General features: G+C 36.1%; 1 protein-coding gene across 1 annotated transcript in view; it reads left to right on the top strand.

Annotated features, from left to right (window-relative positions):
- Positions 1-17,729, top strand: part of LOC141400135 (probable ATP-dependent RNA helicase CG8611) — a 46,705-nt gene extending 28,976 nt beyond the window's left edge. Inside the window, exons 7-8 of the mRNA XM_073979579.1 lie at positions 17,214-17,403; positions 17,466-17,729. Coding sequence (XP_073835680.1) covers positions 17,214-17,403; positions 17,466-17,655 — 380 coding nt within the window. The 3' untranslated portion in view covers positions 17,656-17,729. The remainder of the gene's footprint in view (positions 1-17,213; positions 17,404-17,465) is intronic.
- Positions 17,730-25,324: the final 7,595 nt, after the last annotated feature.

The following is a 25,324-nucleotide window of genomic DNA, read 5'->3' as shown; positions in this document are numbered from 1 at the left end:
AGATCTACAACAGAGCTCTATTTCCTCTCTTAATATTTTTGGAATCACTTCATGTTTACTAAATGGATAGATATTATACTCTGCTTTCATAATAAATCCCAAAAAGTGCGCCAAATCTAATAAAACCCATCAAATATGGAAATTATACACCTTCTAGAAAAGCTGGAATACCGAATTTTTGGGTACTATATTTTTTACCAAGAAAAAAAGTATGCAAAATCGGGTTCACAGAAATAATAATGATTGGGAAGGCATCCCCACCGACATCATTAGAAAATATTTAATAGTCATTATTCTGAAAGTCCGTAAAACGGATCCAAAAAGCTAAAACACGTTCAAATACCACCATTCCAAAGGCCAGATCATGACGTATTAATCTTATTTGTGTAAGTTGCTGGTGTAATGTAATAAAACTAAAGTGATAAATACCACGGGCCAAACTCCGGATATCAATCCTTATACATTTTTTGGGTCCGGTTTAAGAAAAAAAACTCGAAAAACATCCTCCAACGAAAGATCAAGATTTAATAAAAATTGGGGAACCAGAACGCTTAGAGCCTTAAATTTTGGTTTAACTAAGCTCACTAATGCTCTAATGAATGTCCAAAGTGGATAGACAACTCATTAAGGAACATAAATTTGGTAATTATCCAAAAAACCGTAGATTTGGTAATTTTTGCAATACATTTATTGTCACCCCCCACTAGTAGTTTTGGGGACCAATAGCAAGAGATTTGCACAAAAAAACAGTATAGTTTTTAAATAATTTGTTGCCATAAACGAACAATTAATTGAAATTTTTTACGATGTTGGCCTTTGCAATACCTTTGTTGTCTAACTATATGTATTTTGATATCAAAAATATATTTTATAGCAGTAAAAAAACAATTAATAATGATAATAATAATTTCAAAACATTTCAAACGGGGCGACACCGAGAACATTTTGGAAAAAAGGTGGCGATGCGACACCATGCTGCAATATATGAAAAAAAAAAATTCCAATTGGACAATTAATACGCTAGGGCTCCACATAATTTACAATAATTCAAAAACTGGGAATTCCTCTGTCATTATAGAGACAATTTGTAGCGTGGAAGGAAAATGTGATTCTCTACACATTATTGCAACTTGCATCGTGGAAAGGTCAGTATTTCTTTTTCCATATGTAGGTTACTTTGGCGGTATATGACCCACAAGAATTAAAATATGGACCAACAATATTTTTTTTTATATTTTTCATACAAATGTAATGGTCCATTTCACCCGCTTTCCCTTTTAACCCTCTAAATGTTAACAGATCACTATCTCAAATTGCAAGCTTCTTCTTTGTCATAGACTCTTACCTTATTTAAAATTTCGAGGCGATCGGACTATTATTGCGACCTACAGAGCACAAAATCGAAAAAATATGTTTTTGGTCCATTTCACCCGCTAGACATTTCACGATCATCACCAATAAAAATAGGGATATATTCTGGTCTGAACCCGACCTCCATACAAAATTTCGTGCCGATCGGTCCATAATTGCGGCCTGGAGTTTGAAAACAATTTATAATGGACAGACGGACGGACGAAAAAAAACGCCAAAAACTTTCTAAATTGTATTTAGTTTCCCTTTTTGAATGTAAGATTCAGTAGAAATAATATAGGTATGTATGTTACTTCATATTTATGTTCCGTAGTTGAGTACAAATTCCCTTTATAAAGAATACGTTAGGAAAAGCTAACAAATTAGCCTGTATGGTCCAATTATAGGAAACAGTTAAACATTTGTGCAATTTTTATTAATTTTAGTGGTATTAGTCCGGTCAAAATAGACATTGAAATAGCAAAAATTCCCACAAAGCTGAATATTGGTGGAGAGCTAGGGTTTGCCATTAGAAGCAACGTCCTAAAAGTCCCCGTCGATCCCATGTTTGCAAAAAAAATTATTCGGGGTCAAAGGTCAAAATTTAAGAGTTTTTAGGTTTTCGGATTTATTTTTTGAAAACGGTTGATCTAATCAAAAAGTGACTAAAGTAAATATTGTAGACAGAAAAATTATCTACAAGTTTGACCTCTATAATTTTTTTCCTAGAAGGAACCATTCTTGAGATATAGGTGTTCTAAAAAACACATGATTTTTATGCACTTATAAGGGAAATATGCAGATATTCAGACGAACCGGCTAAAATAAGCGAAGTAATCGGGTCTGTCCTCCAAAAATGTATATATTTTCTTGAAGAGCGAAATTATAGCTATCTTCTAAAAAAAATTCCAACAAAATCGGAGCGTGTTTAGTGGAGTTATTCAATGTTAGAGTCATTTTATGCAAAAATAGCCCATTTAACCCACATGTATAATCGAAAGCCCAGCGGGAACGACCCCAACGAAAACTCTCCGATTTTTTTCAAGTTTTGTCAGAAGGTAGGGTTTGTTGCGCTGATTACGGAAATGTATAATTTTCAACGGTTACGGATCCGGTTCGCCGGTTATTAGACCCGAAAGGCCAAATTTAAAAACCGGGTTAGACCCGGTTCTACTGAACCGATTACAAAGTGGATATCGTTTGAAAGGTTATGGAAGTATCTAACGCATAGTGTCGTTACTTTGACTGGTTCGCCTCATAATGTACTTACGCGGCTAATTTTTTATTTGACCTGATCGAGATATCTCGAAAATGGTAAGTCTTTTTTAAGAATCATAAAGACCAATCTTGTAGACAAATATTGAATCTACAACTTTTACTTTAGCGGGCTTTTGCTAAGTATTACCGTTTTTGAGAAAAATTAAAAAAACTGAATAATGCATCCAGAAATGACCTTTGACCCCGAATAACTTGTTTTGCACACGTGGGATCGATGGGGACTTTTAGGACGTTGCTTCTAATGACCAACCCTAGCTCTCCACCAAAATTCAGCTTTGTGGGAATTTTTGCTATTTCCTCCTTATACGCATGTCTATTTTGACCGGACTAATAGGAATTTGCTCTTGGAGTCGACTCGGAGTCGAGTCAACATAAGTTAATTTTCTACGAAAAGGTCGATATATCCCTAAAAGGATGTATATATTTGTAAGAGAACTCAGACAACCTTCGACCAAAATTTGACACAACCCTGCCGATAAAGTTCTTATTTCAGCAATATCTTTTAGGGGTTGTAGTAGTCATTAATTAAGTTACTAGTAACATCAATTGACGCCCATGTCATTCCATTTTTCTCTTATTGACATGTGAAAAAAAACGAAAAGATATTTCATGTTTTCCAAAACTAATTCAATTATTGTGCATTTTGCAGTTTCCTTTGTAAGGACGACGACTACGTTGGCAAAAGTTTATTCGCTTGAGTATTTTTATAATAGCTTTTGCAACAACGACAAGAATAAAGTTATTTTAGTTGGTATTTTTTTCTTTTCTTCCTTTGAACGGATACTTTTATGGCATTGTTCACAGGATGTTTTGCTGTGCTTTTAGTTCCTTAACGGAATTGAATCTTTTTAAGATGGAATGGAAAAATGTTCACTATACTTTTTTGTTTTCGTGTTGTGTCCAAGATGTGTAAAGTCAAAACCAATGGAAGAAAATGAAAGATGTACGATATATGTATGTAGTTATGGAGTGTGTTGTTGAAATATGTATCAACGTGTATATCCATCCATTCATCCATCCTGTTTTCTGTTTAGTTTTATCGATGCGAAACAATTGTAATGGATTTTTGATTGGTTCTACTTTATGTCGTTATTTTGCTCCATTCCACCGAATACCTTTGCCATTGTTTCGTTGTTTTTCGCTTCGAAACATCTCCAGAAAAGCAGTTAAACTTTTAGTTATTGTTTTGTTTACTTATTACAACTGAAATGTGTATGTGTGAGGAATGAGTTTCGGTTGGTATGGAGAATTAGTTCGCTTCAAATGGAAGCCTTTACAGCATTATTTCTTCTATGATATTATTTATTGTCGTTGTACCCTCCACCATAATATGGAAGGTATAATTATATTTGTCATTCCGTTTGTAACACATCGAAATATTCGACGGAGACCCCATCTACTATATACCCAGCTAAATTTTTTTTCCGAATTCGGACAGAATTTCTGAAAAAATATCCGATTCTGATGCCGAATTCGGTACGAAAGTTGTATGGACGTGGTCACCGAATTCGGAAAGAATTTTCTAAGGATTTTTCTAAAAAATATTAGAGTTTCGCGACGAATTCGGTCCGTATTCGGAAGTAAATTCTTGGAAAAATTGGAGAAAAATTTAGATTTTCTGACAGAATTCGGTCCGAATTCGGAAGAAAATTCTGGAAAATTCGATGAAAAATTTAGATTTTCTTAGAAAAATCCGTCCGAAATCGGAAAGAAATTTTGGAAAAATTCGGAGAAAAGTTCAGATTTTCTGAAAAAATCGGAAACAATTCTGATGCTGATGCCTTTGATATTAACACAATACGTGTCGTACTGTACAGAACAAACCCCACTCAGAGACAATTTTCTTTTAATGTGCTATTTTATGGAAGATTCTAATTTCAAACTTTCTAATTAATGATTGTGCCTGTTGTTATCATTTTATGATTAACAGTAGAACAATGTGCAGAAGCATGTTGAAGCTATCAATTATTATATGTTGCATTTATATTAAAAAAAATTTAAAATTGTATATGCGAATTTTATGACAAGTCACATCGTTCTTCGACATGAACCAAAAAAAAATTCCCTTAGAAAATCCATTATAAATCGGAACGAATTCGGAATGACGATTCTTAAGATTCTTTAGAAAATGTGCAGAGATTCTTAAAATAAACTTATAGAAAATCGGTCAAAATTCTAGGAAAATATTAGAGAAATCGGCCACATTTCTAAAAAATATTCAGAAAATCTCAGAAAAAAAAATCTGATATCAGAGCCCTCGGAAAAAATTGTTAGCTGGGTATATAAAGGAGCTTAGTGATAAGTGAGTGAGTGAGTGACATGTATATCATCGCCCAGACGAAACCGCTGAAGCTAGAGAGCTGAAATGTTGACTGTGGGTTGCTATCGGTGTGTAGGGGTGAGATAAGGCTGGGTTTTTGGAAATTCGAAGGGTACGAAAAGTACTAAAAGGTACTAAATATGGTACCCTTTGTATTAGGCAAACAGGAAGAGCTTAAATTTTGAATTTTTTTTTTTTTTTATTTTTTATTTTATTAAATTCATTTTTATTTATCTACTTTACTTAAATATTGCCCCAGCGCCATTGAGGCATTATTGAGGCTTATTTTATATTAATATTTCATTTTATTTTTAAAAAACGGTTAGCATTACTTTAGTTACATCAAAAGATATTGAAAATAAAAATGTTATTATTTATATGATTTCAGATGACTTACGTCAGAAGCATTCCTACATTTGTTGACAAGAAAGACTTTAGTTCAGTTTTAAAGTGAGATATTTGTGATTGATTCTTAATGTGATTGGGCAAATGGTTAAATTCTATGCATCCACTATGTTCAATACGTTGTTTTGTCATTTCCAAACGACATCTTTTAACTCCTAAATTTGTACAGTTCCTCGTGTTTACCAACGTTTGATTGACATTGAATTGAATTGAGTTGAATCCAATATTCCTTACAGATTTAAACATATATGTCAGGATCTGTAATTTATAGCATCCATACAATGGAAGTACATCTCTGCAAACATTATTATAAAGATCGTACGTTGGGTATAATTGAGGCAAGTTAAAAACAATCTTTAGAGCCTTATTCTACGTCCTTTGAAGTGACTTCAAGTGAGTAGTTTTCTTATGTGCATATATAATTGCCATATAATTCAAATGGCTTTGCACTAGTGAATTATATAGTAAACGTTTGGTTTTAATATTAAACTTATTTCTGAACTTTCGTAGAATTCCAATAGCAGGAGCAATTTTCATACGTAATGAGTCCATGTGTACATCCCACGTAAGATTGTTTCCATATGTATGCCTAAGTATTTTACAGTCTGACTTTTAGATATGCTTTTTCCTCCTATGGAAACATAAAAGTTGGAGTCAATTTGTGGACATCGAGGTCTAAACCTTATTATTTTCGTCTTATTGGGATTAATTACTAGTTTATTAACCCATTTCGTACTTGGTGTTCGATTTTTCGAACAGTAAAATCACTTCTTTTCAAAAAAATATTTATGGATCAAAAAGGTTAAATTTTAAACAAGTTTTGGTATATGTATAAAGCCTAATCTGTCAGCAAATAAAAAAAAAATTGTTCCCTTGAAAACCCCCCCTCCCCCTCGATGTTAAGGTTAGATTTTTGAAACCTATATTTTTGGATACTTTTTAAATTAATTTTAAAAAATTATAAGAAAAATGAAATTTAAAATAGTAATCATGGGAAATTATTGCCAATATATGTAGCCGTTTCACAAAATATAGAGAACTTGATTTTCATGTGCAAGCGCGACTTTACAGATGTGCAAAGTTGACTGTTCGAAATTTCGAACGCTGGTACTTAACCTACATATCGATGGGTATATCAAAACATGGAAATTTACTGACAAATTGAGGGGAAAAGTTATTATAGCACCATATAAGACTAAATACTAAATTTCAGCCATTTCTAAAGGACAGTGCGGCTAAAATCCTGAAATACCCTAAAATTTTTAGGTACCATTCAACGGAGGCCAGTGCTAACACATTTCGGGGAAAAGTTTTGTAGGTCCAAAGAAGTCTAAATACCAATCTTCAACCATATTTTCATACAAAAATTGTGAAATAAATCAATAAAACGGCAAATAAATCAATTTTATTTTACTTCTATACATGTAGCTTAAGCGCCAGTGTTCGAAATTTCGAACACCACTTTCCGGGAAAACGAAAAATCGGAAAATTTTTTTGAGTTGATTTTTGACATCAGTGGGTGCTAATTACCCTAAAAAAGTGATTTGTTTTTGAAAAATAAATAAAAAGCTTGTCTCGGCACGATATGGGTTAATTCTGCAATATTCCATCAAAACTTCTGCATCATGTTCCATTTGGGCCTTTAGAACCAGCTCATGATTATATGGATATAAGAGGGTTATATCATCCGCATACATAATTAATCTCCCATATAGATTTAAATTCGATATGTCGTTGAGAAATATAGTAAACAACAATTTGGAATGAGGGTAACTGATGGAGAGTTAGAAAAATGTACCAAAGGGTTTTTGGGAAATTCGAACTCTAAGTGTACGAATAGTACTAAATTTAGTACCAATTGTATATTTTGAACGGATTTAACTAGAAACTTGGAATTTGGAATGAAAATGAAGGTTGGGAAGTGGTGTTTATAAAAGGAAATGGTTTGTGAAGTTTGTGCTCATGTGTACGAAAAGTACTAAATGGTACTAAATTTAGTACAATTTGTATTTGGATGAACGGATAAAGCAGAAACCTGAAATTTGGAATTAAGATTACTGAAGGAGTATAGGATTGAGATATGGGGGTAGTTTTGGAAATTCATACCTAGATATGTGTACGACAAGTTCTAAATGGTACTAAATTTTGAAATTTGGAATTAAGATTACTGTCGTACTTATGGTAATGGAAAGTACTAAATGGTACTAAGTCTGGTACAATTTGTATTTGGGTGAACAGATAGAGCTGAAGTCCTGAAGTTTGGAATTAAGATTACTTATGGAGTGTAGGATTGAAGTAGTTATGGAAATTCGTACTTATGGGTATGGAAAATGGTACTTAAATTGGTACTACTAAGTGGTACTTTTGATAATTCTTAGTTTTTAAAATTCTTACTCATGGTTACGGAAAGTACTAAATGGTACTAAATTTGGTATAAATTGTACCAAATTTAGTACCATTCAGTACTTTCCGCACCCATAAGTAAGAATTTTCAAAAGTACCACTTGTGAACGGATAGAACTGGAATCCTGAAATTTCGAGTTAAGGTTATTGTTGGAGTGTAGGATTGAGGAAGTTTTGAAAATTCGTATTTATGGGTACGAAAAGTACTAAATTTGGTACAATGTGGAGTTTGGTGAACGGATAGTGCTGAAATCCTGATATTTGAAATTAAGAGATGGTTTTAGAAATTCGTACTTATGAGTACAAAAGTACTAAATGGTACTAAATTTGGTTCAATTTGGATTTGGGTGAACGGAGAGAGCTGGAATCCTGAAATTTAGATTACTGTTGGAGTGATGAAAGGGCTGATATAATTTTGGAAGGTCGTACTTAAAGTCACGAAAAGTACTAAATTTGGTATAATTTAGATTTGGGTGGGCGGATAGAGGTGGAATCCTGTAATTCGGAAGTACTGTTGAAGACAGTTATTGAAATTCGTACCTTTATACGAAAAGTATTAATGGTATTATGAATAGAGGTGGAATTCGAAAATTTGGTATATATATATACGTACAATAAGTGTATGAAAATTACTAGATGGCACAGAATTTGGTTGAAATTGTTATTGTGTACAGGGGTAGAGCTGAAATTGTGAAATTCGGTATTAGTATAGCAGTTGACGTTTAGAGTGGAGATAGACAGGAAGTTTTGGAAATTCGTACTTATGTATACGAAAAATACTAAATCGCGGTTGGGGTATAGTTTTTGATAAAAGGAAGTAATTTTTGAAACTTATACATATTGTAAGTACTACATTTCGTACCACTTTGGTGTTGCATGAATGGATATAGGTGGAATTTCGAATTGTTGTATGAGGAATTGTGTTGGTGTTTAGATAATACATATAAATTCTGAAATTAGTTTGAGGCTGGCTGATTTATTGAGAAATCCGAAATGTACTATTTGTCAGGTTCATTGTTAGAGGTGGTCGTACAATAAGAGTACTATACTAGAAGTATTAACTAATACTAAATATTGAAGCACTGGTATTGAGTGAATCGATAAATGAAATTTGTTATGAGGATTTGGATTTTAAAAATTGTACTGAATAATATACTAATGTTTCTATGTTAACACGAATTCGGTTTATAAATAATGTTCTGAAATCAAAAAGTCAAACGTACCTTTTCAACAAAATTGTTTTTATTTTTGTTGTCTATTCTGAACGTTATAGAAAATTCATTTGAAAAGGTAGATATATACGGCTAATATTTTACAAGAAGTTTGAATAAAGGTTTTCTACATTTTGATATCACAAATTCCAAAATTCGGTTGGAAAATGTGGATCAAATTTTCAAAATACCCAATAAAACCTGGACTGGAATTTTAAATGTAGGCCGCTGTTGAAGTGTAGAGGTCTTTTTTTGAAACTCGAACAACACGTGTACGAACAATACTTGAATGAAATTAAATATCAATTCAAATAGGTATTAGAACATAAAAATTTTCAGTGTTCACCATATTAAATATTGTTTATTTGTATAGAAGGTTATATTACTCCTAGGATGTTCGGTTTTGAAAATGGGCTATATCGGTCCACGACTTCATATAGCCTCCATAGAGCGGAACCTCCAGATTTTTGATATTTTGAAGGTTGTGCCCACCGAAATGGCTGAAATTTGATATTTAGTCATCATAGGGGGTACAAAATATTCCATCTGAAATTTGTCTTGCTAATAACTATAATAACGTTTATTTCATTCAAATATTAAAAAAGTCACGAAAAAAGTCACTTTGAAAAAATTTTAAATTTTTTGTTTTTTGTTAAAAAATTATATTTTTGAATAAAAGCGTTTATGACATTTTACAATTCTCAGAATTGAAGAAATATAGTGAGAAATAAATTTTATGTCATTTTAATTATCTCATGTGGCTCTAAAGTTTATTTTCAATTATATATCTATTTTCAGTGACTTCAAAAAATTGTCCATAATTTTGATAAATTCAAATTTTAAAATCATTTTGTGCGTGAGGTTTTTTAACCGAATCACCTTATAATTAAGATTTTATGTAATCTTATGGCAAAACTCATCACGCTACGATGCAGGGATATAAGGTTGTAAAAAAGTCATAACCCTAGTCCCCATAGAACGGTACCTCCCGATTTTCTGTATTTTGAAGGTTGTGCCCTCAATATCCAACAGAAATTTGATATTAAGTCGTCATTGGGGGTATAAAATATTCCACCTGATATTTGTCGGTATACGTCCAGACCTTCATATGGCGTCCATAGAACGGTACCTCGCGATTTTCGGTACTTTGAAGGTTGTGGCTTCAATATACCACTGAAATTTGGTATTTAGGCTTCGTTGGGGGTATAAAACACTACACCTGAAATTTGTCGGTATTGGTCCATCCCTTCATATAGTCCCATAGAGCGGTACCTCCCAAATTTCGTTATTTTGAAGGTTGTGGCATCAATTTCCCACCGAAATGACTGAAATTTGCTTGGACTTTTTATTCCTGAATTCCAAGTACGAATAGAGTTCACACATATAATTGATTATTCAATATTTTAAACTTGGCCGGAGGATAGTCTACCCAATGTATCAAATAGTCTGATTGACAGTATCAAAGGCTTATGATAAGTCGAACGCCACCACCACTGTTCTATTACACGGCTTACTCTGGTTGATTCCTCCACTAAAATGTATGGAGATGGCGTGCAGCGCTGTTGTCGTGCTGTCATCAGGGTCCAACGTTTTTGGATGATTTAGCGTTAGTGATGACATTTGCAACATCATCCATTGTGAATTGTGGGGAATCATCCTCGGCAGGAATATATATATAATCCGACGTAGTACTCTTCTCTTCGTCCTGTAATTTCGGGGTGCTCCACAAATTGCCGATTAAAATAAATTGCGCGCGCACCTCTTTGGGTCAGGCAGGGAAACGTCGCCAAACTGAGGTCCTTCCTTCCTTCTTTCCATGGTTTGAGAGTGTTTCAGGCCGTTGCCTACAATTCACTTATTCCGGCTCCAATGTTGCAAATCTTCAGATGATTTAACCACTTGTTCCGCTTATGGTCACCGACCAACTGTTAACTTCCAGTGTTAGCTCCCTCACTCTGGATTCACTGGGGTTGGGTCGGCGAAGAACATCACGCTCATTTGTTAATACCGTGGAAAATTTGATCTCACTTCGAAAAGCTGGTATATGGCGATCGGCTGATGCAGTTATTATGTCTCGGAACGCATGTTTTGCTATCCGAACATCAGATGGAGTAGGCAGATCTCTGAAGCGGTGATTACTGAACTCTCTGAAACTAGGTAAATTAGATTTCCCGTGCGGTTTTCACAGGTGATGAAATCGGCCGATGGCGACAACGAGAAATTATGGGTTGCCATGTGACGTCATTTGTCAGACCAGGTGACACGATGGTTATGTCTGGCGTACTGTGACACTCCGCTAATTCTGGGAGGGGCGTCCTCATATACCGTGCAAAACATAGAGCTATAAATCTGCTCAGTCGGTCGTTTCCAAGGACCGACTGCCACAACTCATGATGAGCATTAAAGTCCCCTATGACCAGACGGTTATGTCTTTCCAAAAGCGGGCTAATGTTTGGTCTATAACCTGGAGCACAGCTATTTATCGGCAGGATGTATATGATGAACAACTCTACCTCGGAAGTTCCCAGCTGACTGCTACCCTCATACATTCCATGTACGTGTTATTAGATCCAGGCTCAAGCGAGTTAGGTCTGTATTGAACAGTCTGGTGCAATAGGAAAGCTAATACCTCATCTCCAGTTCTGGTGCGATCCTTTCTCAGTACATTGTAACCATCCATGGCTGGTGTTAAGTGCTGCGGGTAGGGATGCAGTTGGGGTGACTGCGGGGGAGTCGTGATTTCTGATGACGACGACTCACTCCGGGCTGAGTTCACGCAGCAACATAGTCCCTGAAATGCACTCACTCCCGGCATCTATTGCATCTCATCCCTGCACGAACCAAAAGAATCCGGAGCAGGCTGCTCCCAACACAGAAAAACGATTCAAATACAAACATGTGTATACTAAGGGGTAGTTTACACTGTATGTAAATGTCATATGACATGAAATTTTCCATCGTTTTATATTTGCTAATATGTGTAATATTGGAGATTTTCCTTACGCCATTTACTCTGTGCGTCCACAACAGCAAAAATGTAAAAAAAAACTACGTCTCCACATTGCCTCCGTGGGTAAATATGGAATGTTTTTATTTCGTGTCATATGACATTGATAGTGTAAACTACATCTAAGCTGCCAGCCGCTGGCTCGAACACGGGTTTTACTTTGGTTCCGGGTCAATCCTATGTCGAAGACCTCCCTTCTGTTTGTTTCTCTGAAATGGGTTAGTAGTTTCATTACTTTGTTACGCAAACCATTGCAATTGAGTTGCAAACGTTTTTGTGGATTTCGGTTAACTGTCTCCCATTGTCAGATGGTTCCACAGATTTCGGCCCTAACACTGCTAGCCCACTTTATCCTTTCTTAACCAAAATGCACCCAATATTATGAATTAAAGAGTTTCATTCCCTTGTCAACCGCGGTATATTCTCTCATTTCAATGCCTTTACTTAATTATTTACAAATTAACCCGTTTTTGTTGTCAATTAAAAACTTTAATTTGGTTTCATTTAAAAGCAACTTTCAACACGGTATCAAACAAAAAGCAAGCGAATGAAAAAATTATTTATATTAACCAACAACTTTGTAATCATTCCAACTCAAAAGAACATTAATTTTGTAATTATACAGAGGGAGATTTTTTCACTCTTTTCCGACATGAAAATCCACAAAAAATGTTGGGGAAAATCGAAATGAAACATTATTTTTCCAATTATAAGTTGCAAACCACACTTCGCCACAACATTTGTCACGGAGGGTGGGGGAAAATCCAAAAGCACAGGACAACCAAAGATATAGATACACACATAACGAAAGGGTTGCTAGTCCGTCCAGTCGTATGGATGGCCGTGGAAATATGGCCCAAAAGTACATTTGTGTGATGAATACTCGTAAATAAATAATGAAAAAAAATAAAACGAAACGAGATATTCAGATATTTTTGTTGGTGTAATATTTTATTAAAAAGTTCTACTTTATTTTGATTGCGTGTATTTATTCTAGGCCAGTTCGGTATGGTTGTGTGAAATTGGATGGCCGGCCACTTCATGGGTAGATAGATGAATGACATGGTGGTTTCGTCCATGGTACAGGGCGGGGGTGATGTTGTTTCTCACGATGGCGATGATGATGATGGTAATTAAGTATTTGATGAAATATGGGAGGAGTGAGGACATTTCATTGACATTTTTGAAACGAAATACCATCCACGGCACAAACAAATCTTAAGTTTAATTAAATGTCAGCAAATATATCATGGTTGTCCAGAGATACAGAACAATAATATTGTCAGGAAAATTATAGAAAAGTATGTTCAAAAAGTGTTTTTTATAAGCATAATGTATGCCGTTATATTAGAAAATAAGTGAGAACGGTGTTAAGTTCGACAGAGCCGAACTTGTATACCCTCAACTACGAACTGTGTTGAAGTAAATAGGAACAATTAGTTTCCTTTCCTTTATGAAAGTATTAAGCTAACTGAAGCACATCGCCTTCTTTAAACAAGGTTTGATATCATAGGCCCTGAAAACTGCATGCTCCTTATGTCTTTAGTGGACCATCTACAGTCTGTCGCAAAAGTTAGTATACACCGTTGAAACCAAAATGTATTAGGGATAAATATCACTATAACTTATTGAAAACAACAAACAATTAGTTTTATTTGATAGACAAGAAGGTTGTCTTCCGTAATAACAATTAAAAGTGCGCAATATTTGCATACATTAGCAAATGTAGGGTTCGAATCCCAAAAAGACCAAAATTTATGTCGCAAAAGTTAGTATACAACGGAGAATCCTCGTGGAACTGTGTAAAAAATTCTTGATATTTTTGAACAAAATGAAACTAAATCTGTACTTAAGATCATAAAGAGTATATTAATTGGTTTTAATGGCAGTTATAGTACTTATAGTGACAAGTCCAACATACACTGGGTCGTAAAATCCACAAAAATTGGTCATCTACAAATACAACAACTGTAGCGACAAAATTCCGGGTGTTATGTCCTGTTTATGGATTCTAAAGCCATGAAATGCTCAGAAAAGCTCTAAAGTTTCAATATGGGGTGATCTTGATCGAGTTTCGGCTTGTCCTGTTTGAAAAACCGGGAACTTCTTGAAGGAAACTCATACTTTTGAGGCCGTTGTCCTTTTGAAACGTGTAATAATCCTTAATCCTTACACATAAGGACTTTCCTTTTCAGTTAATTTTCTCACAAGTTATGTACCTTTTCACATTCCCACCAAAAACAAATAGTAGGAGAACCTCAAGTTCGGGTGTAAGTTCTAAAGTGATACTCCACCACCACAGAAGGATATGATAGCTCATTAAAAATTGTAATACAGAGCTTTCTCTGCTGTTATAACGCATTGATTGTGCAACAACGTTCTGAAAAGCTATGTTCGCTTCACTTAGGACCAAAATACAACTAAATGGATCAGTTAGAAGTAGTTCATTAGACATTAGTAGTACATTAGACACTAGGGACATGAGAAGCATGTTCGATACTGCTAAAAGGCCGGTAGAACAGTTTAACTGTAGGGCTTACAACGGACCTTGGGGTTCTCCTACTATTTACTTTTGGTGGGAATATGAAAAGGGACACAATTTGTGAGAAAATTAACTCAAAAGGATTGTCCTTATGTGTAAGGATTAAGGATTATTACATGTTTCAAAAGGACAATGACCTCAAAAGTATGGGTTTCCTTCAAGAAATCCCCTTTTTTTTAAACAGGACAAGCCGAAACTCGATCAAGATCACCCCATATTGAAACTTTAGAGCTTTTCTGAGCATTTCATGGCTTTAGAATCCATAAACAGGACATAACACCCGGAATTTTGTCGCTACAGTTGTTGTATGTGCAGATGACCAATTTTTGTGGATTTTACGACCCAGTGTACGTTGGACTTGTCACTATAAGTACTATAACTGCCATTAAAACCAATTAATATACTCTTTGTGATCTTAAGTACAGATTTAGTTTCACTTTGTTCAAAAATATCAAGAATTTTTTACACAGTTCCACGAGGATTCTCCGTTGTATACTAACTTTTGCGACATAAATTTTGGTATTTTTGGGATTCGAACCCTACATTTGCTAATGTATGCAAATATTGCGCACTTTTAATTGTTATTACGGAAGACAACCTTCTTGTCTATCAAATAAAACTAATTGTTTGTTGTTTTCAATAAGTTATAGTGATATTTATCCCTAATACATTTTGGTTTCAACGGTGTATACTAACTTTTGCGACAGACTGTACATAAGGAAATATAGATACTTTTAGTACAGCAATACAATGGCATGCTTTCGTTGCAGTACTTACTCGTGTGTTACCATGAGAGCCCTCCTAATTAACATGCGAACCTCACCCAGGCATGTCAGGGATTATCATCGTGATTTAGAAAAAAAGGTCCAAGGTTACAAGAGAGAACCTCTGGATCAACAAGCCTATTAAGCAGGTTTAAATATCATTCAAATGGATGCAGTCGCAGATGCCATAAACAACTATCGTGTGAATGCGGTTCTTGGAGAACATCCCCCACCTAGCGCAGATGAACAGCGTCAGTTGCCACGACAAAACAGAGTAGTTTTGGCTCAAATATGCTCGGAAGGATTGATGACACCGTGCAAAAGATATGCCCAGCATGCGGTGCAAGCCCGCACGACACACAGCACCCTTTCAAGTGCTCTGCCAAACCGGCACAACTAACTCCACCATCTTTGTGATTAGATCCCATCGAAGCAGCCACATTTCTAGGACAGGAGGTAGACCCAGAACCAGATTATGCAGAGAGACGAACATACAAACATATTAAGTACCTTCCAATCTGAGAACCCGCTATACCAAATTTCAGACATTCCGGTAAGATAATGTGACTAAAACCTCTGAAATACCGGGAATCAGGATGTACGGTTTTTTGGTGCTATATAGAAACGTGGACCTATACTGTCAATTTTCTGGGGAAAGTTTTGTAGTTTCAAAGCAGACCAAATTTCAGCCGTTTCGGTGTGATATTGAGGCCACAACCTTCAAAATATCGAAAATCGTGGAGCATACCGACAAATTCCTGGGGGAAAGTTTTATACCCCCAATGAAGACTAAACACCGAATTCCAGCTATTTCGGTGGGATATTGAGGCCACAAACTCCAAAATACCGAAAATCGGGAGGTTCCGTTCTTTGGGGACTATATGGAAACGTGGACCTATACTGACAAATTTCTGGTTGAAAGTTGTGTACCCCCAACAAAGACTAACAATTAAATTTCAGCCATTTATGTGGGATATTGGAGCCACTAACTTCAAAATACCGGGAGGTACCCTTCTATATAGGGGCTATATAGACCTATACCGATAAATTGTTTAGCCACAAAGGAGACCAAATACCAAATTACAGCAATTTTGGTGAGATAATGTGGTCAAAGCCTTCAAAATACCGAAATTTGGGAGGTATTGTTCTACATGGACCTACGCCGACAAATTTCAGCTGGATAGTTTTATAACCTCAATCAATACTAAATACCACATTTCACCCACTTCGGTTGGATATTGATGTCACAATCTACAAAATACTGAAAATCGGGAGGTACCCTTCTATATGAAAACGTGGACCTATACCAACAGTTCTCTTTTGGAATGTTATACGCCAATCGAAGACTACATAAAAAAATTCAGCTATTTCCGTTTGATAATGATGCTAAAATCTTCAAAATACCCAAAATCGGGATCTTCAAAATACCCAAAATACCCAAAATCGTTATTTTGGGTCTATATGAAGACGTGGGCCTATATCGACAAATTTATAAAGCTCTATCCTAAATATTGCGAGCTGTGTATATTGATTTCAACAGACGGACGGAAATGGTTATATCGACTTAGAATTTTATGATGATGAAGAATATTTATACTTTTTAGGGTCTACGAGGAATATTTCGATGAGTTATAAATGGAATGCCAAATTAAATTATACCCTACATACATATTATAGTGGAGAGTGTAATACGAGGGGTTAAGGACAACATTTTATTGAATGGCAAATTATTTAAATCTTTTGCGAAAATTTTCTGAAATCGTTCTGGAGGATCAACTTGGCTGTGTTGCTTATTTAAGCTCTAAGACTTCGAATTCAAATTCGATCGAATTATCTCCAATTTATTCTGAAACACTCTCTAATTTAATTTATTCTGAAACACTGTCTAATCTGCCTAATTTTAAATTTCTTTCCTTAAATATTTTCATTTCAGCTTTCGTTTCGTGGACAAAATTCTACACAACTTTCCCCAAGGAATTAAAACCTATTTTCAATGTGAAAAATGCCCACATGGGGCATTTTGCCAAAAGTTTTGGCTTAAAAGATCAGCCCACCTCATTCGTGAAGAAGCACACTACACCTAAACCAGCTTTACCCACAAATCGTTTAACATACACAGAAAGGTATGCTATGCTCTTTCAAGCAATGAAATTAAATCCTCTAAACCAAATTTCTATTCCAACAGAGATCCAGAGAAAATAAAATTGGAGCGAAAGGCCAGGAAACATCGTTTTGGTACCACCGTTACGGGAGCCGTAAGAAATCTTAATCGTCCCGAACCAAATAGATTGGCTAAAATGATACCCACTTCAAGGGTATTAACCATATCAGAATTTGATAGTGGTTTACCATCATCAAAGAAGCGTAAACATTAGTTTTAGGAATAGGACTTTGTTTAGTTGTCAATTTAAAAAAAAAATGTTAATAAAAGTAGTTTTTTAATCAACAATTTTTCGTTTTTCTGTGTGTGAATATGTGAATTTTTATACCAAACTCCAGTTGTCGCGAAATTTTGAATGGAGTTTGGGTTTAAACAAAAAAGTAGTATTCAGTGCAACAGTTGAATTCGTAATGTATATCGGTGGAGGGACGTATATAGGAACAGCGTCATATACAATAAACTGCAGCCGTGTTTTAAACACCGAACAAAGGGCCAAAGAAACTTCGTGAGTGAACACAATATGGAGCGTATGTCTTGTAACAAGCGGCTCCAGTGAAAGACAGGTTGATGTGTTAAAATTAATAGCTCCAATACCATCAAAGGACACAATGGATCAATTCGTCCTTAGTCCCATTTCGATAGTACCTGCGGGTTCCAAATAAAATAGTGAAAACCTAACAAACCCTTAAAAATGTCAACTTGAATCGCGATTTATTTAAAAAGCGCTCCGGCGATTTTTTTTGTTTTTTGATTTTTCTCATCTATGAACATTGTAGTTTCAGAATCCGTAAAAACTTTCCAGGTGTAAGCACATTCCATTTAAATTTGGTTCAAGACCACCGTGTGTATCAGTCATCCGCTTGTCTGTAACAAAAACGATTACTGAAACATATACAATAAATAAACAAAAAACTCCGATGACAACATTTGGCACTCGAAACGGACTCAAAAATGAAATCCTAAGCTTTAGCGAAATGTGATAGCGTGGTAATGGAGACCTGAAGTCTGACAATGGAAATACAGGTATTTATAGTTATAGGATGACAAAATCGAAATTGGCGTAGGCCTTATCATCTCCAAAAATTTGCAATAATCCCTCCACTCCACTATAGGTAATTTGGCCTATTTTTGAGGCAAAAATTAATAGCGGTGGACTAATGGACTTTTTATGAATTTTTAGTGCTTTTTATGCAAAAGTAAACAAAAACAAAGAATTACACAGTAAAATTCTGATATAGCGAACATCGGTTATAAGAACCTACGATTTTTTACAATTTGTTAGGATTTACAGGCAACCTTTAAAACACGGATAGCGACGGATGTTAGCACTGTTTCAAATATTTTAAGATATGATATTTAAAAGTAAGCTTTAATACGAATTTTACAGATGAACACGTTTATAAGAAATACCGGATATAACGAAAAAAATTTTTTCCTACCCCCTATTATCTTTTTACCTATTTTATTCGTTCCAACCCAATCAACTCGGTTAAAACAAAAGAAAAACGTTATAATGAATGATATGTTTAAAATATTGATTCACGAAGAGATCTTTATAAATATAATTTTTTTTAAAAGGACCAAATAAACCACGCAATCATGATCCCTAGTTAGAACGTATTACGGCTATAATTAACAAAAATGTTGACCACAACACGTCCGTACATTTTTAGAACACATGGTGAATATTTCTTTAAAGAAAATGTATTTTTAGGTCAAATCGGTTTAGTATTTCCTTCACCAAACAAAAAATTAAAAAACAAGTAAAAAAGTATCAGTCGGCTCTGCCGACAGAGATATACCCTCAGCCTGTGCAAATTAAAACACTTTTTTACAAAAAAAAAACTAATGTATTTAGGGGGTTTCAAAATTTTGGTCGTATGAACCGACAAAAATGTTGATTACGATTAAAGTTCAAAAATTGTGCGGAAAAGGTACTTAAAGGAATGGACCGACATAGACCATGGGGGTGCCATAGGGGGTTTTTCACCCTTCGGGCTGTTTTCTTAAGAAGTATGGACTTGTCCCTGAAACAACTTTTACCATCGTAATTGAGGCAGCGAATGTAAGTTGCTTCAACAAAAATCACAGTGATTCAATAGCAGGTCTTAAAGTGAACTTATCCAAAATTTTGTGTGGGAGGTACGGGATGGAGTGAACAAATATAGTCCATATTCGAACCTGATCTATATCTGGTAGATATTATGAGAATGTGTAAAGTATGGACCAAATCGGTCACTCCCATCAAGAGTTATCGTGGCCCAATTTTTCCGAACATTTTTGAACTTTTGTGGGGTAGGTACCTGAAGGAGTGGACAGATATGGCTTATGGTTTGTTTTTCAACTTTCAGACTATTTTTTCAGGAAGTATGGACTTGCCCCTGAGGAAACTTGTACCTTCGTATAGGGGACAGTGAATACAAGATGTTACAATAAAAACCAAGTCGATTCGAGAGCAGGTCCTAAACTGAACTATTCCGAAATTTTGTGTGGGAGGTACTCGAAGGAGTTTACCGATTGAGTCCATATTGGAACCTCATCTAAGTCTGGTAGAAATTTCATAATGTGCAAAGTACCCAGCAAAAATACTCATTACAAATTGGCCTACTTTCTCATTATTTTAACACGGGCATGTCATAGGGAGTAAGTACTTATTTTTTGGGCACTAAAAAGTAGATAAATAAGTAGTTACTCCCTGGTTACTTCAAGTCGTAACTATTTATTTAAGTTCTTATTTATTTACTTTTAAGTGCCAAAAAATAAGTACTTACTCCCTATGACATGCCCGTGTTAAAATAATGAGAAAGTAGGCCAATTTGTAATGAGTATTTTTGCTGGGTATGGACCAAATCGGTTACTCCCATCAAGAGTTATCGTACGCACAAATTTTCCGAACATTTTCGAACTTTTGTGGGGGAGGTACCGGAAGGAGTGGACCGATATAATCCATCTTTGAACTTGAACTAAGTTTGGACAAAAAATTTCGAAAGCCAAATTTTGGACCGAATCGGCAGATCCGTTCGAGAGTTATCTTGCGCTCCAACCACTACACACGGTGTCTTAGGGTTTTTTGTAACTTTCAGGCTATTTTCTCAGGAAGTTGGACTTGCCCCTAATGAAACTTACAGCGTCGTATAGAGGACAGTGAATACAACTTGCGTAAACAAAAATCAAAGCGATTCGAGACCAGGTCCCAAACTGAACTTTTCCGAAATTTTGTGTGGGAGGTACCCGAAGGAGTGGGCCGATTGAGTCCATATTGGAACCTCATCTAAGTTTGGTAGAAATTACACGATGTGCAAAGTATGGACCAAATCGGTTATTCCCTACAAGAGTTATCGTGCGCACAAATTTGCGACAATTTTTGAACATTTGTGGGGGAGGTACCTGAAGGAGTGGACCTATATGGCCCATCTTCGAACTTAAATCGAATCTGAACAAAATATTTCGATACCCAAAATTTGAACCGAATCGATTGATCCGTTCGAGAGTTATCGTGCGCACCAGCCAGCCAGACAGACGGACGGACATTGCTAGATCTACTCAAAATTGTCTGAAACGGATATCGTACAAACATACTTGGGGTCTAAAACCATTATTTCGATGAGACACATTTTTGGTCGTATCAAAGTGTAAATACCCTCTTTAGCCAAAAGGCTGAGGGTATAAATATATTTTTTCTGCAAGGAGGGCACCTTCAAAAAAGTGATATAACTCAAAAACGCAAAAAATCGCACCTTGGTAATTATGTAGTTGATTCAGAACCCTTTGATTCCCGGTGACAGAAATTTGGACAATTTTGTAAAAGTCTATAATATAAAACTATAATTTTGTAAAAAAAAATCTTAGGTTGTATGCTATATGACTATGTATGATTTTTTTTTTCTGCTGTAACAAACATTTTGAAGAACATTATTTCTTAAAACAGAAAGTACATACCGCCACCATTCAACTGAATATTATATCCATGTATTTGATTATTACCAAACTCTTATAAATTGCGTTTAAATTCTGCTCTGAGTCTTAATCTTTTTTAACATTTTTTATTTTGTCTTCGAAATTTTGATTTTAACTTCGAATTATACCGCGAGTTTTGACTATATTTAAAACAAATTGCACATCCATAGAATTTGGCATGTTCTATCTTCGAATCAAATTAGAAAACTCCCGTTATTAAAAGTTCAAAAATCAAATTTTTGCCTAAAAACCTGTCCAAATTATCTATAGGGCACTCCTACTATCCAGAGAACGACAGAATACTCATAGCTCGGTGTTTATTAGTGTGTTTTTGCGTGTTCGTTCTTCCGCTCAATCTGGCTGTGGATCTATCTCCAGTTCCATGAAAGTGGCTGCTTCGATGGGATGTAACCACAGATCCATTGGAGTTAGATGAGTAGGTTTGGCAGGACAGTTGAAAAGGTGCAGTGTGTCGTGCGGGCCCATGCCGCATACTGGTCAAATGTTTTGCACGGTGCTATCGATACTTGCCCAATAGAAATTAAAGCGACTGCAATATCCTAAGCGTAGTTTAGCCAAAACTACTCCGGTTTGTCGTGGTAGCTGACGTTCCTCAGCTGCAATCCCATGGCAGGGGGTTCTCTCGTACCGAATTGACCCGGAATCACACAACGTCAATGTTCCGGCCAGCGGCTGCCACCTCCGTGTACATGTGTGTGATTAACAAATTTGTCACCATCAATGTTATGCACCATCCGAAGATGCAGTGGAAGTCTCGTTCTAAGATCAATTTACCGCCATCATAAACGAAATTGCCAAAAGAGACTTGCTGATCTTACTTGGAGATTGGATGTGAAAACGAGGGATTATCTCACATCATGGGAAAGCACCAAATGGCTATGAGGAATGACAATGGCGAACGTTTTTATAGAACTCTGTCAGGCAGCGCAGCTGGTAATATGTGGCTCGCTATTCCCACATAAACGGATACATAACTTTACATGGATATCTCCAGATGGAAATACACAAAATCAGATTTAACATGGAGAAGTTCCCTCGTAGATGTGCGCACCAAACGTAGCAGCGGGATCAAACAACAAGAAGGAACTCTACAAAATAAAAAAAAAAAAAAACTCACAAATAACTCACAGTTATGTTCACAACAAATAAGAGACACGAGCGGCATGGTCCTAACAAATGTCGAAGAGCAAACGAAACGTTGGAAACAGCACTTCTAGAAAATAAGCAACATTGATGGCGACGATAGCGAGCCAAACCATCAGCAAAGCGATCAATCCAACGGCAATACCACGGCGCACAGTGTTGCCGCTTCCATACAAAAGTGGATAAAAATAGAAGGCTTTGACCTAGGTTGATGCATTTTTGCACAAGTGCTTATGAGGGCAGAGGAATGAGAAATATCAACTTTGGTCGGTTCAGGTTTAAATATGGCTTCCATATATAATTTCGCCCGGTGTCACTCAATTACGAATAATTATGTCACATTTTCCTAATTTATGGGTCTATCTTGCATTGCCACTAAACTTGAGTTGAGTTGTCAGTTGTCTTCGCGACTGAGATGAAATGTTGTACCATTAATGTCAACTCAACTGGGTGGTCGATAAACATGTTATCGATCAGCGTTTTTTCAAACTTGTGATCTCTATTTGCCAAAAAAAAAACTATTTTAAAAATAATTGCGCTTTAGATAACTCTTTTGTGTATTCTGGACAATATTTTAATATTTTGGCTGAGTTTTCGAGCAAAATTGAATGAGTTGTAGCAAAATCGGGAAAATATATATATGGGGACTATATAAAATCTGAACCTATATATCTCGGAAGGTTGGGCAGGTTCTTTGATACTGGATTGACCCGGAAATGCACAACTCCCGTGTTCTGGCCAGCGGATGTCAATTCAACGTACACATGTTTGTATTTGTACATTTTTGTGTGTTGGGAGCATCTTATCCCGGAATGCTTGCTCCGGATTCTTTCGGTCCGTGCTGGGACGGAGGAAACCCCAGGACCAATTTATTTGTGCTCAATTTGTCATATCCGCATCCACCACACTCAAACTTCGGTGAGACGCAATAGATTTCGGGAGTTGGTGCATCTCAGGGGTTGTTCTGGACTCGTCCATGCGAGGAACTACGACATGAACTATGTTGCTGCATGCCGCGTACTGAGTCAACGCAGCCCACAGTGAGTCGTCGTTATCAGAATATGAGATTTCCCCGCAGTCCCCCAACTGCAGCTGCATACGTAACATTTGACACCTGTCGTTGCTTTTCCATCCCCAGAAATTACACCTTTTTTCCAATTTAATTTTTTTCCGAGGTAAGATAGAGGAATTAGTGGATTTTGTGAGTCGTTGGAATATCAAGGTCGCGCCGGGGAAGGAAACCAAGCTCAACAACAACTACAGCATACAGCGTTGTACTGGTTATAACGTACTGAGGACGGATCGCACCAGTAGTGGAGGTGGGGGATAAGCTTTCCTATTGCACCAGTATGCTCAATAAATACCTATCTTGAGCCTGGCTCTAATGACCCGTACATGGAATGTATGGGGGTGGCAGTTAGGTGTGGAACTGCTGAGGTACAGTTGCTTAACGCATACATAACTTCCATAAAATACTGTACTCCAGGTTATATAACCTCATGAGTTGTGGTATTCGGTCTTCGGACATTATCAGAGGGGTATAGCGTTGGCTGAGCAGATTGATAGTTCTACGTTTTGTACGATCAATGAGGACGTCCCTACCTGAACTAACGGAGAGTATCACATTTCGCCAGACATAACCATGGTGTCACCTGAGCTAACATATTACGCTACCTGGCAACCTGTTGTTTCCCTTGGGTCATACCATCTCCCCATTATTGACTACATCAACAGATCTCACGATTTCATCAAGTTCACTAATCACCGCTTCAGATATCTGCCCAACCCTTCTGATGTTCGAGTATCAGAAAGGACGTTCCGAAATATCATCATTGCTGCAGCCTGCTGTTTGAATACCCGAAGTGAGACTAAACTTCCTGGCAGAGGCTACGGGATTAGTTAATGAACGTGGGTGCTTCGTCAAGCCAACCCCAGTGACTCCAGAGTCAAGAAGTTGACATTGGAAGTTAACAGATCGATCGGTGAGCATAAGCAGAACAAGTGGCAAAATCATCTGAAGAGTTGCAACTATGGAGCCGGAATAAGTGAATTGTGGGCAACGGCAATGTCACTCTCGAACCCTGGAAAGAATCATGATATGACGTCAGTCACTTTTGGCGGTGTTACGCAATCTGATCCAAAGAGGTGCGCAAGTTATTTTAATTGCCAATTTGTTGAGCACACCGGGAATAACAGGGCAAAGAGAAGAGTGCTACGACGCATTAGATCTCTTCCTGGCGAGGTTGAACCACCAACATTTACAACGGATGATGTTGCGAATGTCATCAGGAACGCTAAATCATCCAAAGCTTTGAGCCCTGATGGAATATCCATGGTAATGCTGAAACATTTCCCGGCTTATCCAGCTGTTTCGAGTATCTCCACTAGGGTTATGACTTTTTTACAACCTCATATCCCTGTATCATAGCGTGATGAGTTTTGCCATAAGATTACATAAAATCTTAATTATAAGGTGATTCGGTTAAAAAACCTTACGCACAAAATGATTTTAAAATTTGAATTTATCAAAATTATGGACAATTTTTTTAAGTCACTGAAAATATATATATATAATTGAAAATAAACTTTAGAGCCACATGAGATAATTAAAATGACATAAAATTTATTTCTCACTATTTTTCTTCAATTCTGAGAATTGTAAAAATGTCATAAACGCTTTTATTCAAAAATATAATTTTTTAACAAAAAACAAAAAATTTAAAATTTTTTCAAAGTGATTTTTTTAATATTTGAATTCATTC

This window comes from Musca autumnalis, unplaced genomic scaffold, assembly GCF_047663935.1.
Source record: "Musca autumnalis isolate F117 unplaced genomic scaffold, ASM4766393v1 scaffold_3, whole genome shotgun sequence".
In the NCBI taxonomy this organism is placed as follows: Eukaryota; Metazoa; Arthropoda; class Insecta; order Diptera; family Muscidae; genus Musca; species Musca autumnalis.
The sequence above is the reverse complement of the archived record's forward strand: the minus strand, read 5'-3'. Positions and strand labels throughout refer to the sequence as shown.